This window comes from Poromitra crassiceps (assembly GCF_964638095.1).
Source record: "Poromitra crassiceps genome assembly, chromosome: 12".
NCBI lineage: Eukaryota > Metazoa > Chordata > Actinopteri > Beryciformes > Melamphaidae > Poromitra > Poromitra crassiceps.
Genome location: NC_139632.1, coordinates 18127963 through 18142331, shown reverse-complemented (window position 1 = coordinate 18142331; position 14369 = coordinate 18127963). Strand labels below are relative to the sequence as shown.

The 14369-nt window shown below is 48.1% G+C and overlaps 1 protein-coding gene across 1 annotated transcript; it reads left to right on the top strand.

Moving 5' to 3' along the window:
* Positions 1-408: 408 nt before the first annotated feature.
* On the top strand, positions 409-9987 carry zbtb7a (zinc finger and BTB domain containing 7a; the record flags this gene model as incomplete). Its single annotated transcript, XM_083647594.1, has 4 exons — positions 409-441; positions 3491-4054; positions 5667-6604; positions 9513-9987. The coding sequence occupies 4 exons, from the start codon at positions 409-411 to the stop codon at positions 9946-9948; spliced, it is 1971 nt and encodes a 656-aa protein (XP_083503720.1). The 3' UTR covers positions 9949-9987.
* Positions 9988-14369: the final 4382 nt, after the last annotated feature.

Sequence of the window (14369 nt, the reverse complement as noted above, 5' to 3'; positions counted from 1 at the left end):
TGTGAGGATTTGCCCTGGGGTTGAACACGGGGCAGCACAGTCAACTGAAGTAACAACAACCAAACTGAAACCAAAATGTAACACGCTGGCTGCTTTAGGAGTCGGTAGTCTCTCGCCCGTGAAGTGTAATCTTGCTATCTGCTCGTGCCTGTGTGTGGTGGTGGTGGTGGGGTGGGAGGGGAGGGGGTGAAGGTAACCATGAGCTGGGGAGGGGACGGGTGGGTGCTGTTTGAACGCGGTTGTTTGACTTGCAAAACAGGGTGCCAGGGTGCTCCGCGGGCCGGGCAGCGAGAGGAGGACCATCCCTGGAAGTGGGCCGGCGCCCCCTAGCCGGCGCTCCGCTCCGCTCTGTGCCCGGGCCGGCTGCGGGCCTTGTTGTCACCCACAGACATGAATTAGTGATAAGGAATGTTTGAAGCCATGAAGAGGTGTCAGGATCAGGTTTGTTTGCACCGTGTTTCCTCTCTCTTACTGCTCTTCGCGGGTTATTTAGGGACAGGTGGCTCCTGCATGCAGAGCACTCCCTCCATGCTTCGCTGGCACTGAATCCAGGTTTTGTGTGTGTGTGTGTGTGTGTGTGTGTGTGTGTGTGTGTGTGTGTGTGTGTGTGTGTGTGTGTGTGTCTGTCTGTGTGTCTGTGTGTGTGTCTGTGTGTGTGTGATCTCCTCCCAGCTCAGCTTCTTTACCCCACAAAGCCGTGACCCAGGGTCAGCTGTGTAAATTCTGGGAATAACGTGCAGTACGCAAGGCTGCAGCAAAGCCTGGTCTAGTGCAGGATGGTGCAGCCTGAGTGTGTGTGTACTGTATGTGTGTGTGTGTGTGTGTGTGTGTGTGTGCATGCGGGAGGGAGAGAAAAGCAGTTTGGCTGGAGTCTGGATGGGCTCACAGAGATCTATTTCCACCTGTGAAGGACATGACCGGTAGCCATGTGGTTGCTGCCCTTTCTCTAGCTCTTTCTTCCATCTCCATCTCACTCTGTCCTCTCTTCCCTTCCCTCCCTCTGCCTCTCCCTCCCTCCCTCCCTCCCCGTGCCCTCTCTCTTTGTCTTAGCCGCCCTCCCCTCCCTCAGCCTATTCAAATGAGGGGTTGGATAATAAAATGTGCCCGTGCCATGTCAGACGGGGCCATTTTCATCAGTGCTCTGTGCTCTGCCAAAGACAATGGCAGTGTTTGCCGAGGCTTTGCAGCCGGCAGCCTGTCGAGGCTGAATAGGGTTAAGGGGAGGAGATAAGGAGATAGGGTTAAGGGGAGGAGATAAGGAGATAGGGTTAAGGGGAGGAGATAAGGAGAGCAAGGGCAATGGTGGGCCATAGACATTCTGCCATGAATCAAGCACAAACGCTACTCTAAAATATGACCCGTTATTTGAATGCACATCATTTGAATGTTCTTTCAACGTCTTTATTAGAACGTTTTTGCCTACAGTTAAATGTAAACCATTGTCGACCCATTTAGGATCATGACTAAGTTGGCCCCAACTGCAGATTTGTCTGTATCTGTCTGTATATATATATATATATATATATATATATATATATATATATATAGACTAAAAGAGAAGATGAAGTGAGAAAACACAAACGTGCTCTCCGCTGCTGCCTGCCTCTCTAAGGCTTTTTTCAGCGCCTTACCTAACTCTGACCTGTGGGCACAGCTGACATGGTGCCAGATCTCTCTAGGTGTGGAGAGGGAGAGGCGTTACAGGGAGGGGAGTGGATATGAGCAGAGGAGAACAGAGGGGAGGTGAGGTGAACACAACAGGTAGGCAGAGGAGAGGGGAGGAGAGGCAGCCAGGTCGGGCAGGTTTGGGAGTGTGTGGCGTGGCGTGGCGTGGCGTAGTGTACATACCAGGAGGGCTGATCTGAAGGAATGTCATTTGAATGCATCGCTCTTATAGAGCGTAATCCCCCCACGGCTTCACCCCCTGCTGGGCGTCCCTGGCAGATGGAGGGGTGGGGGTGGGTGGGTGTCCTGTGTGTGTCTGTCGGTGTGTACTGTATGTGTGTGTGTGTGTGTGTGTTTTGCATGCGTCAAAAGCGTGCTTTCTATTGATGCCTGTGGGATGCGACAATATGCGTTGACAAATTGAGGATGGCTTGTCCTGTCGACACCGCCCCCCCCCCCCCCCCCCCCCCCCCCCCCCCGTCCCCAGGCTTCAGTCGATCATTGTAATCTCCCCCCCCCCCGCCCCCATACGTGAGCGAGGGGACAGCCTTTCCTGAAACTTGGCACAGGGTGCAGGGTGGGGTAACCAGCTCAGACCGGATTGACAACCTCTCTTTTTAATACTGTTCCCTCGTAGCGTGTTGCGTGTCCTCTACCTCCTCCTGTGGGGTTTTTCCACAGGGTCTGCTGTATCTGGCAGCCCCTCCCTCCCTCACTCCCTCTCCTCCCTCTCTCCCCTCCCCGGCCTTCCACTGACACGGAGTGCACAGGCTGCACAGCCCAGCTCCCAGCATGCACTCTGATCCCCACTGCCCTCTCTCTATCTGTCCTCCATGACCTCTTACTTGGGCTCTTGCAGGCGTGCGCACACACGCATACGCACACACACACACACACACACACACACACACACAGACGAGCAGGCACAGGCCGAAATGCATCTGAAACTGTTGTGAGCGACACTTCATTCAACACCGCTAGAGACCGTTGCCATGCATAATATATCACACACTGTCACACTTATTGTTTGCTAGTAAATCTGTAAATACACTTGTTGTGCCAATAGTTTTTTTGCTGTAAAATCAATGTCAAGCAGTTGTGGTGTGCAATACTCTGGTGTTACAATATGGCTTCTTTCCAGTCACTTGAGATAGTTGTCTGGGGCTCTTGGGCCCGTTGAGAAGGAGTTGGGTTGCTGGAAGTTTTGGAAGAATCGGTTGTTTTTTGCTACCACAATCTTGATCTGAGCTGCTCCCTAACCAGAAAGATGCTTTAGGGGCATCTGATATATTAGGTGGTCAAAGTGAAGCATGTACTGGAAAGTAGAGTTTCTGGTCATGCAGACATAAAAGACCTGCATCCACATCATTGATGTGTGGAAGAATCTGCAGAGAACAAAGTTTGGCGTTGCTAAGATATTTCTGGGTAAACATGAGCAGCCTTGAGTGAATCCTCTTAGATTTTCACGAGTGGCTAACTGGCGATGAGGGTCAGCGTGCAGTTGACTCAGAATAAGGTCACACACTGTGCACTGGCCCATGGCACACTGTGCACTGGCCCATGGCACTTAAAGAGTTTGTTGTTTTTCTTCTGTGCCCTTCATGCACTTTTGCTTTTGTGTGTCTGGAGTTGTTCTCCGAAACGGTCTTGTGTATATTTCCGACTGCGGTGAATCAATTAATCAATATCCCTCTCTCTCTCCCTCTCTCTTTCTTTATCCACATGAAGAATGTCATGAACTGTGAACTGATCTATAGTTCTCTTCTTTCTCTCTCTCCTCCCCTCCTCCTCTGTCTGATCCATCCCCCCACACTTCCTCCCTCAGACAGGCAGACGGACAGACGACAGGACGGATACGCGGGTGGCGGCTGTGCTAGGCGGCTCGGCGGCAGGCTGGTGGAAGATGTCGTCGGGGGCGGGCGGGAGGGGCGGCAGGCGGCTCAGGGGGACGGCGGGCGGCGGGGGCGCAGGAGGGCGAGGAGGGGCCGGCGAAGCGGAGGAAGGCCCCGTGGGGATCCCTTTCCCCGAGCACAGCGCCGACATCCTGGGCAGCCTCAACAAGCAGCGGCTGAGCGGGCTGCTGTGCGACGTGCTGCTGGTCGCGCAGGAGCGCGAGTTCCCGGCTCACCGCTCCGTCCTGGCCTCCTGCAGCTCCTACTTCCACAAGCTCTTCACGTCGGGCGCTGCCGCCGACCAGCAGAACGTCTACGCCATCGACTTTGTGGCGGCAGAGGCGCTGGGGGCGCTGCTGGACTTTGCCTACACGGCCACGCTGACGGTCAGCCACAGCAGCGTGGCCGACATCCTGGCTGCCGCCCGCCTGCTGGAAGTCCCACCGGTCCAGGACGTCTGTACACACCTGCTGGACACCAAAGTGCTCTCCCCGCCGGTACGGCCATTATACAACTCTAAGCTTTGACATGAGAGTGAATTAACTTTTGCCGCTAACTTTGCTACAAACCAAAAAGCTGGCCCACCAGAAACGTCTCAATCCATATCTACTTCCCCTGGTTCAGCCACTTAGGCAATGAGGCCTCTGGTCACCATGCCATCCCCTTCATTAAATAGTCAGCATAGTCAAGCTTGCATCATGGCCTTTATTAGTCTGTCTCTCTCACTGTGCCAAACACACGCACGTGCGCACACACAGACTCACACGCACACACACACACACGCACGCACACGCGCCCACAGCCGCAGGGTTACTTCAACACTTACTCATGCTGAGCCAATAGTGTGTGTAGAGAGACAGCAAGCTCTTTCACACACAGCAGACTACAGACGTAGCATATCACAGCTACGCTTCAACATTCACATCATACACAGCATGGCAGATGGATTGGTTATGCGATTGCCATTACCTTTATAATAATAATAATAATAATAATAATTATTATTATTATTATTATTATTATTATAAATATAATTAATAAATGTTAATAATAAAATAATCAACTTTATTTATAGAGCACTTTTCATACAAATGATGCAGTTCAAAGTGCTTTACAATAAGGAAAATAAAAATAACAATGTTTGATATTAATAGGAAAGAAAGATACAAATAAAGCAATACCCATACAAATAAAACAATACAGTACACCAAGATGATAACAAGGACAGTGCAAAAAAAAAGAGGTAAAAGCGAAGATAAAAGAGTAGATCCATTGACTTTAGTTAAAAGCCAAGTTAAAAAAATAGGTTAACTGTTGTTTAAAAATGTTCACTGAGCTTAGGTCTGGTATTGCATAGCTTTGGAGCATAGTTAAAAAAGGCTGTGCTGCCTATTTTCATATGTGCAATGTAGTTTATGTTTAAAAACCCAGCAGTAGAAGATCTAAGAGCTCATGAAGAATTATAAAATGAGTGTCTGTGATGTAGGTCACTCCTAAACCATTTAGAGCGTTGTAGACAATAAGAACTTAACACGTATTCTAAAAGATACTGGGAGCCAATGGAGTGTAAATAAAATCGGGGTGATATGCTCTCTCTTCCTTGTTTTGGTTAAAAGTCTAGCAGCAGAATTTTTAATCAGTTGGAGTTTGTCAATCAACAGTTTAGGAAGGCCAGTAAAGAGCATTACAATAGTCCAGTCTGCTTGAAATAAAAACATGGATACATTTTTCTGCATCATTTTGGGATGAAAACAGCTGTACTTTGGCAATATTTCTTAAATCATAAAATGCTGTTTTAGTCACTTTCTTTATATGTGATCAAAAATGTAGGTCTGAATTTAAGACAATGCCCAGGCATGTTACCTCAGATTTTACCTGGGAAATTACATTTCCCTCGTCACCCCTCACTGTAGCTAATGTGCCTTAAACTTTGCTTAAAGGATGTGATTTGGATATGAATAATTTGGCATGGTGGATGCATAATTATGCAGTTTTGGCTTGTTGTTGTCACGTTGTCACTCTCTGTTTTTGTCTCTGTTATCTTTCTTCCACTGGCTTTCTTTGCCTTTCCTTCGCTCACTCTCTCCTTCCCTCATCCTCTCTCACTAGGCGGGCAGTGAGCCAAGAGATGAGGAGGAGGAGGAGGAGGAGGAGGAGGAGGGGAATGGCAGAGGAGGCGGGGAGCAGGGGAATCGACTGCGGGCCCGGGAGTACCTGGAGTACTTCCAGAGGGGGGCGCACTGGAGCAGCAGCTGCAGCACGCCGGAGCTCAGGGACCTGCCCACACACCTGCACTTTAACCACGGCAATGGGGGGCCCCGCAGCAACGGGGCCCCCGGTGGCCCCAACGAGTACTACTCGCCCCTGGCCCTCGCCTTGGCCCAGGCCCCGACACAGGAGCCAGAGGACGACGAAGAGGACGACGAGGACGAGGACGAGGAGGGGGAGGCGGTGCAGGGTGAAACAAGAGACTGGCCGCGGGGGAACGGAGGAAGCCTGGGGTCATCTTACTACCCTCCATCGCAGAACGGGCACTTCTACCTCCCCACTGAGTCCAGGCCGGGGCAGGAGACGGAAGGGGAGGAGGGGGGTAGGGAGGACAGGGAGAGGGGTTCAGCCAGTGCCCTCCTGCAGCAGATGATGGACTCCATCGAAAGGCAGAAGGAGCGTGCGGTGACCGGGGAGGAACAGGGGGAGGGGGACGACCCCGACATGGAATTTTACTTGAATTATTTTAACAGCACGCCGCCTGAGGACGCAGCTTCTGCCGCGGTGACGCAGGGAGTGCCGTCGTCCCTCTGGTTATCGCGGGGCAGCGCGGGCCCAGAAAGAGGGGGAGGAGGAGGAGAGCGGGGTGGCAGCGGAGAGAGAGGCGGTGGGGGTGGAGGAGGTGGAGGAGGCGAGAGGAAGATGCGCTCTAAGGCCTTCCAGAAGTGCCCCATATGCTCCAAGGTCATTCAGGGAGCAGGCAAGCTACCCCGCCACATCCGAACGCACACGGGAGAGAAACCCTATGAATGCGCCATCTGCAAAGTTCGCTTTACCAGGTAAGGCCAATTAATGAACTGACCACCCCTTGTCACATGGACTAATAGTCTTGGACTTGGCCCTGTTCACAAACAGCCCAGCAATGGGAGTCACCACTCACCACAAAGCCAAGGACAGGTGTATTAGCACTAACCCACTTAGCTTAGCATTAAGGTAGCAGTGAGGTAATGCAGTTCACAAATTTAAATGTGTGTCTATGTTGATCATTGATTGAGTCAGTATCCCCCAACAAATAGCTGTGTTTTTTCATGATTCTGCTATGTGAGTCATTGTTTTCAGGTGCCGCGCTGTAGCCAAATGCTAATCAAAATGAACACGTTGAATATTCCACCTCTGATGGGTTCAGGTGGTCATAAAGGTCTGTTTTATTGTGACAGCCTCCATAGCAAAGTCCTGCAATTTTAACATAGGGGTCCTATAAAAGTGGGCTGTGCCGTGGCAGCGTTATCTAGTGGAGGGCTGCTATAAAGAGCAGATACAGAGGGGGGTTACATGCCCTGAATGATACAGAGGGGGGTCACATGCCCTGAATGCTGCCCTATCTGTGCCAATGCACTCATTTGTGATCTCTGGTTATGTTGGTTATTGCCCACGACAGAACAGTACCACCCCCTTCTATCACTCCCTTCCCTCTCCAATGAAATCTGCCATGTGCTGCTCAGGTGAATGTGGACCAGGGCACTTGGACCGCACATGCTTTCTCCATATTTAAAAGTGCTCCTTCCTCAAGACCATTCCTTGAATTAATTAATCAATGGAGCTGCGTTGGAAATAGATGCAGAAGAAATACCTCCACCCTTTGCATTAGCTGGCAGGGCAGGTAGGGTAGAGCAATCTAAATGCGGCTGGCAGTGGGAAGGGGGTATTGTAATCTTAATCCTGTTTGATCAGGGTTAAGAGTGTGCCTCGCACTGTAATAAATCACTCCTGTCCTTTAAATAATTCACCTCTCTGTCAGTGTGCCACTTCGTTCCAATGCTTTGGCCGGCGTGTGTGTATGTGCATGTGTGCATGTGTTCCTTTCTACATGCCTACATGTCTCTAATTTGTGTCATTCTGTGTAAGCTTGTGCAGACCTATAAGGGCTTCAATGTGTGTTTATTTGCTGTATGAGAACGAATCCACTTGGATGGCATGTATGTGTGTGTGTCGGTATGTGTGTTTGAATTGAGTTGTCTTAACCAGGCTAGTTTGTTTAGGTGCCCTCTGCCCTGGGTGCTGAAGGGCTGGAGGATTTAAGAGCTAGAGTACGGAGATAGTGAGGGATCACAAGGGAGGGGAGACCCACCTGTCAGGGCAAGACCAGGGCAGCCTGATAAGGTTGAGTGGGTGCTGACGTGCTGTGCAGTGCAGAAGTAGAAGTAGAAAAAAGTATGCCGAGTGTAGTTGTTGTGGCAGTTCCACAACCACTACACTACAAAAATATTTAGCTTAATATTTAATAGTTCCACAGTCGAACTATTAAATATTAAGATAAATATATATTTTTTTAAGTAGTTTCATTCCGAAATTAGAATCAAATCAACTGTTTCCTGTGTTTGAATGGGACACCTACAGGTACTGTATTCTTACAAACGGATTGATAACACACAATTAGAATTAGTTTTTCAGGATACTGGGTGACCTAAATCCTTGGTTGCCAATAGGGATGAAACAATTACCAGCTTAATGATAAACCGTGATAAAATTCCTGGCGGTTAGTAGTACAGTTTCAATTTTGAATTATCATTAAAACCCTATTTGATGACAGTGCTTTGAAAAACACAGTAAATACTGTCCATCAACCAAAGTTAGCAACAGTCTCAGAGTTTTCAATGTAAAACTTAATGAAATGATTTCAGTGAGTGTAACGTTGTTTTTTTGTTTTTACATTTTCAGCACATTTGAACAATACTGTGATAATTTTGGTCACTATAATCGTGATATGAAATTTTCATACCGTTTCATCTCTAGTTGCCAAAATTGATAAAGTTTTTACAGTCTCATCTATATTTAGAGCTACTGAAAGAGAAACAGCTGATAATGATTTTCGAAATATATACATTGTGTTTTGAAAAATTTCTGTTTCAGAATCCATTCAAGTTTTCATTTACTGTTCAATTTGGAAACTGTCAGTTACTGTCAGTTACAGTATAAACATGATTGACTCTACAGTCTTAGTAGCTGTCTTCAAAGAAAAGCAGAAACGGCAATCAAATAAAGGCCAAATGACACTGAACATTGAGCTTTCTTGTCAGGCAACAAATGTGCTGTTGTGTGAAATGACATAGATAAAGATGTAACGTTTATGACTTATCCTCAGTTGGCCTGGCTGCCATCATAGAGTAACCCCATTGGAAGGGATCCAGAAGATGGCAGTGGCAGTACAGTACAGTTTAACACGAGCGTTTCCACATTAAGAACAATTGCCTTTGCTCCGTGCCAGAGAGCGACCCCCCCCCCCCCCCCATCCACTCCCCCGCTGGTCAGCTTTCACATTAGAAATGTTCCGTCCCCAGGCACGCCTGAGCCCTTCCTGAGAACACCTTTTCAAGTGGACCCGGGAACGGTTCGCTGATCCATGCCCGGGTACGAAACCCAATGTTCACACTAATCAAACGAACCGGACTTGGGTTCACTTTGGGGTCAAGTGTGCTCGGAAACGTCCCGGGTCCCTGACCACCCTAAATTAACCAAAGCCTAATTGCTGAGGCACACGCACATAAACATGAATCATATAGAATAATCTAGTTTGTACATGATACTACACAGCCCCATGAGTAGCTAAGGCAGGAAAGTAACCCTAAAGTGGTGTGCTGTGTGTTTATACTGAATGCAATCAAACAGGTATGAGCTGATCTTCCAGTGGATTTGAATTTCTTTTGTATGTATCTCGATTTGATCCTGTTTACTTTTCCTCCCACCCAGGCAGGACAAGCTCAAGGTTCACATGCGGAAGCATACAGGAGAGAAGCCTTACCTGTGTACGCAGTGCGGGGCCGCCTTCGCTCACAACTACGACCTGAAGAACCACATGCGCGTTCACACCGGCCTGCGGCCCTACCAGTGTTCCAGCTGCTTTAAGACGTTTGTGCGCTCCGATCACCTGCATCGCCACCTCAAGAAGGACGGATGTAACGGCATCCCCTCCCGCCGGGGCCGAAAGCCTCGGGTGCGCGAGCCCGGGCTCCTGGAGGCCCCCCTGGCTCTGCTGGGGCCCGGGCCCGGCATGGGCCCCGGGCCCCGCGGCATCAGGGGGCGGCGGCGCTCGGAGGCGGCCTCAGCAGCGGAGATGGAGGGGGCCGCCGGCGCCCGCGCACACAGTCCTGAGCCACAGGAGGGAGCTGCGGAGGCGGGGCCCTGAGACTCCAGGGGCCACAAGGACACTGCTGGACCGACGCCATAGTCACTCTGCACCGCCTGTGAGACGGGCCACTGAACAGAGAGGAGTAAAAAAACACGCAAAGGCATACCGTACTTAAAAAAACAACAACAACAACACAACAACTAACTATTCCTCTATAAACCAAATCAGGGTGTCACAAAAATCTAATGTTTATGTTTCTTTCTCCTTTTGCTTTAGGAAATGGAGTAGACATGCAAGCACTTGAGTCGGTTTATCTGTTTAAAGAGCAAAGAACGCTTCAGATCAGACACCCATGACGTCCACTTTCTGGCTCATTTCTCTCTTCATGATCTTAGGGGTTTTATACATTGGCATATGTGCTTAGGCAAAATGTAGAATAGATACAGAGAAACTCTGAGCAACTATGCAGTTGATTTAAGATTTGTATTGGTTTGGTCCTCACAGCCTTCAAGCTCTAAGCAAGGTGTCTGTCAAGCATCTTCTGGCTGCTGTACGGGTGAAGCGAGGACAAATCCTCCACGTGAAAACAACCCTTTTTCTATTCTTTTGCAGGTCTGAAAAATGTACAGTTACCATAGAAACAACATTGCCACGCGACGGCATATGCAAGAAAAACTCACACCACCATTTTGATGCAACAGTTTTTTTTTCCCTCTAAATGCTCCAGAAAGAATCGGACGAAGGGTTTGATTGAAGTGTTACTTACTCTATAAAATGCGTTTTAAGAATCTATGGTTTGTCTTGTTGAGAAAAAAACAAAATCATTATGGAGTCGAATCCACATTATTGGGGGCTCTTCCAATGCAGGACTAAGAAGACGAGGCGAGGAGGGTCTGTGTTTATAAATGCAGGACTAAGAAGACGAGGCGAGGAGCGTCTGTGTTTATAAAGCACTACCATCGTCCATGTTGCCTCTTAGTTTTACCATTTCTGTTTTCCCTTTTTGATTTTGTCTTAATTTTTTTTTTGTCGTTGTTTGTTCCTTTTTTGAGTTGACTGCTTCGGGTACTTGACACTTTATAATTGTATACATGTATATACAGCAGGTGGTGATATGACATTGGTCCCTTCTTAATGCTGAGGTATACTTACCAATCGGGGTTTTTTTTCCTCTTAGGCTTGATGTCATATTTCTCACAGAGTGAAGCTCGTGGGTGAACGGAACAAACTGTATGAATGTCGGATGAAAAGAAAATCATTGAATCGAGTCGCCCGTTGGTCCTAAACGTAACACTTGACCTATATTATAGTTCCTGCCCAAGACGATGAGGAGATGGGATGAATGAATGTGCTTGACTTTGTGCAGTTTTTCGGAATCTGTCCTTGTGTGACAAGGCGCGGGTAGCATTTAACCAACAGCAGGTTAACGGAATGGCAGGGAGCCCGGATGCGAGGAGTGACACGAGTAGGAAGAAGAGATGAGCACCTTTTTCTATGTTTGCACAGCTTTACTAAAGATATCCGACAGAGCGAGAGAGGTATATTTTAAAGGAAGTTGGCTGGTGTTGGGGAGAAGAGAATGAGAAGGTGGTTTATGGACCATGCTTATTCCAATCTTTTTGCCCTAGGGACCACGAAGCCATGAGGCAACCTGTATGATGATGAAGAGAGCAATAAATACCTGTCAGAGTCGGGAAGGCCAAATAAGAGCACAGCTGCAGCTGGTTGATGGGGGGGAGGGGAGGCTGAGGGACGGGAAGGGGAGGGGGATCTCACAATGTCTGTTGCATTCCAAAAAATAATCTCCCCCAGCACAGCCACGTTTCCAGGCAGGAGGGGATCAAATCAGGCCGTTTCTCTCCCCCTCTCGCTCCCTCTGTAGTCCTCTGATGCCCCCCAACCACCAGCCTGGACGGATGATATATCAGAGCCTGGTGTTACTGTTGGTAGGATGCCTGGTCCTGGCAGTTTAGTGCATGTGTGAGTGTGTTTACATGCATGTCTTTGTGAGTGTGTGTGTATGTGTGTGTGTGTGTATGTATGTGTGTGTGTGTGTGTGTGTGTGTGTGTGTGTGCGTGGCAGCCAGGGTCCCTCTGGCCACATCATCACCATGTGAGTCAGCTGCAGCCTGTTCAAACATGCACCCTGAACTGCCAGCCCCATGCACCTTCTCACACACACACACACACACACACGCACGCTGGGTCCAAGAAGAAAACACCAGAGCTGACAGATCTGTTTGAATGTTGTCAGTGACTCCATGCATCTGGATTTGCTAGTCTTAATCTATCCAGGTTGTGCTGTTGTAGTCCAAACCCAATGTCTTTTCCCCCCTAGACTAGTACACTGAGCGTTTGAGTATAGGAGAGGACGGGCAGGTAGCTTGGAGTTCCCCTATCATCTCTGCAGCAGCGCTGTAGTTGGAGTATCAGTCCTTTGCACCTTAATTGGAAAGAAGCAGGTTCTGAATGCACTTTGTTACTGAGGAGGGCACTTTTGTCAACGAAACGGGTACTTTGAAACAAACCAGTTGCAAATGAGATCAATGCCTTCTCCTGTCCCTGGCGGTGAAGTTGAGCTCCTTCGCTGGTTCTGTTCAGGTTTTGACGACAAGCTGCCAAAATGAGAAAATGTTATACGAGTTCAGATCTCTAAAAGAGAAGCCAGGTGGGTTCGGAAGGGACCGTGTTGGGTTTTGTGACCTTAAAAAAAATTGCTTAAAAAGACAAAATTAACCCATGTAACTGATTGCACTTGAAGTTAGTTGGTAAACAAATCTAGTGAGTTGTCTATATGTCTTAAATGCAGAGCAAGTGGATAGGAGGTGGAGATGGGCAAAGAAGAGAGGGCACTGTGTGTGAATTGGTGTGTGTGTGTGTGTGCGTGTGCGTGTACGCATGCACGTGCACAGACAGGCATGCATGCGTCACTGACTGGCAGGCTGGAGGGTCTCAGGACAAGCTTGGAGAAACAAACTTTGTGTCCACCCCATCTGTTCACCAGCTCCTCATGACTACACAGAGGAACACGACCACAGTGAGAATACTGTAGGTCTGCAGCACCACAGAAGCAAGAATATGATATTCTCAAACAACACGTAGGACCGTTGCTTGTTTACTTTATGGCCAGGCTCTCTTAGTGCATATTATTTGCATAACTCTTGGTTTACCGTTCATCATTGCTGGGGGTGGGTTAAGTCTCAAGGGGTTTAGTTTCTAGTTTGGCTCCTCCATTACATTAGAAATTGAGTTCATTATTACACGGTTTGACTCCCACAAGTAGACTAATGTAAGCTAATGGTCTCCCTGGTTTTAGATATGGACAAATGCTAACGGTGAGAGGAACTGTTGGTCCCGTGTGACCGTTGTGGTACTTGATATGGACTGCTGAAAGCCATTTTGTCTCGGTGTGTCAGGATTGTAACGGAACCTGTTGAGACCTATGAGCCATCCAAAACGTCTGTTTCTTGGACCTTAACATTTCCCTTAAGTCTTAATGTCTCTCTTGTTTGTTGATTAACCAAAGCTTCTCGTGTCTCATTTAGAAGAAGATCCGTACGCTTTGCGCTCAGTCTTAATGTCTATTGTAGGCTAAAGCTATTGAAAGTATGTCTGTCATTTATCCAGACTGGGACTCTGACCAAGCCACACACAGATGCCCTCCTCTTGACTACATAATATGCAGAAATGTGTGTAGAATCGTACAGATACTTGAGTTCACTTTCTCTCTTCGCTCTTTTTTCCTCGTGGACGATAGAATCAGAGTTTTACGGAGGTAATAGTTTTATTTCTTTGTCTTTGCTCAAGTTTTTCTTAAAAAAAAGGTGTTGTGCTACAGCTATTTTTTTCTAACAATTTTACATGGCTGTGTGTGTGTGTGCGCGTGCGTGTGTGTGTGTGTGTGTGTGTGGGTTGGGATCATGGTTTTGGGTTGCGGTGCCAGGAGGGTGGGGTATCTAAGAGGTGGGGTAGGGGGTATTTTGGGTGGGGTTATGGATATAAAGCCTGATAGCACTGGAAATAGTGCTTTAGCTGAGACAGCAAGAGTTTGCACTAATGTAAAAAATGTCCTTGTCCTGCTTATGGGACGAGGGCAGGAGACCTCAGAAAGGCCTGCGAGTTTCCATGAGCACAGAGCAGTGTGTTATATAGCTACTCAATGGTCTCATAAAGAGTCCATCCAACCCCTCTACAGAAATAATCATGTACAGTAGAGTAAGAGATATACAAACGTCCAACAACAAATACCAAAGGAGAAAGAAAATGACTTTCATTCAAGTCATTGCACATTTTAAGCTACCAATTTTGTGTTGGATTAATGACATATCAATGTCAAGTGTGAAGGCTCTTTAAAAGAGATGTTGGCTGTAACGTTTGGTGAAACTAAAAGCAGCGCGACAATGGCAGATCTCACGTTTGCTCTCCTGATGACTAAATGTTCCAAACATGTACGCTATAGTTGCCACGCTTATGCCTTT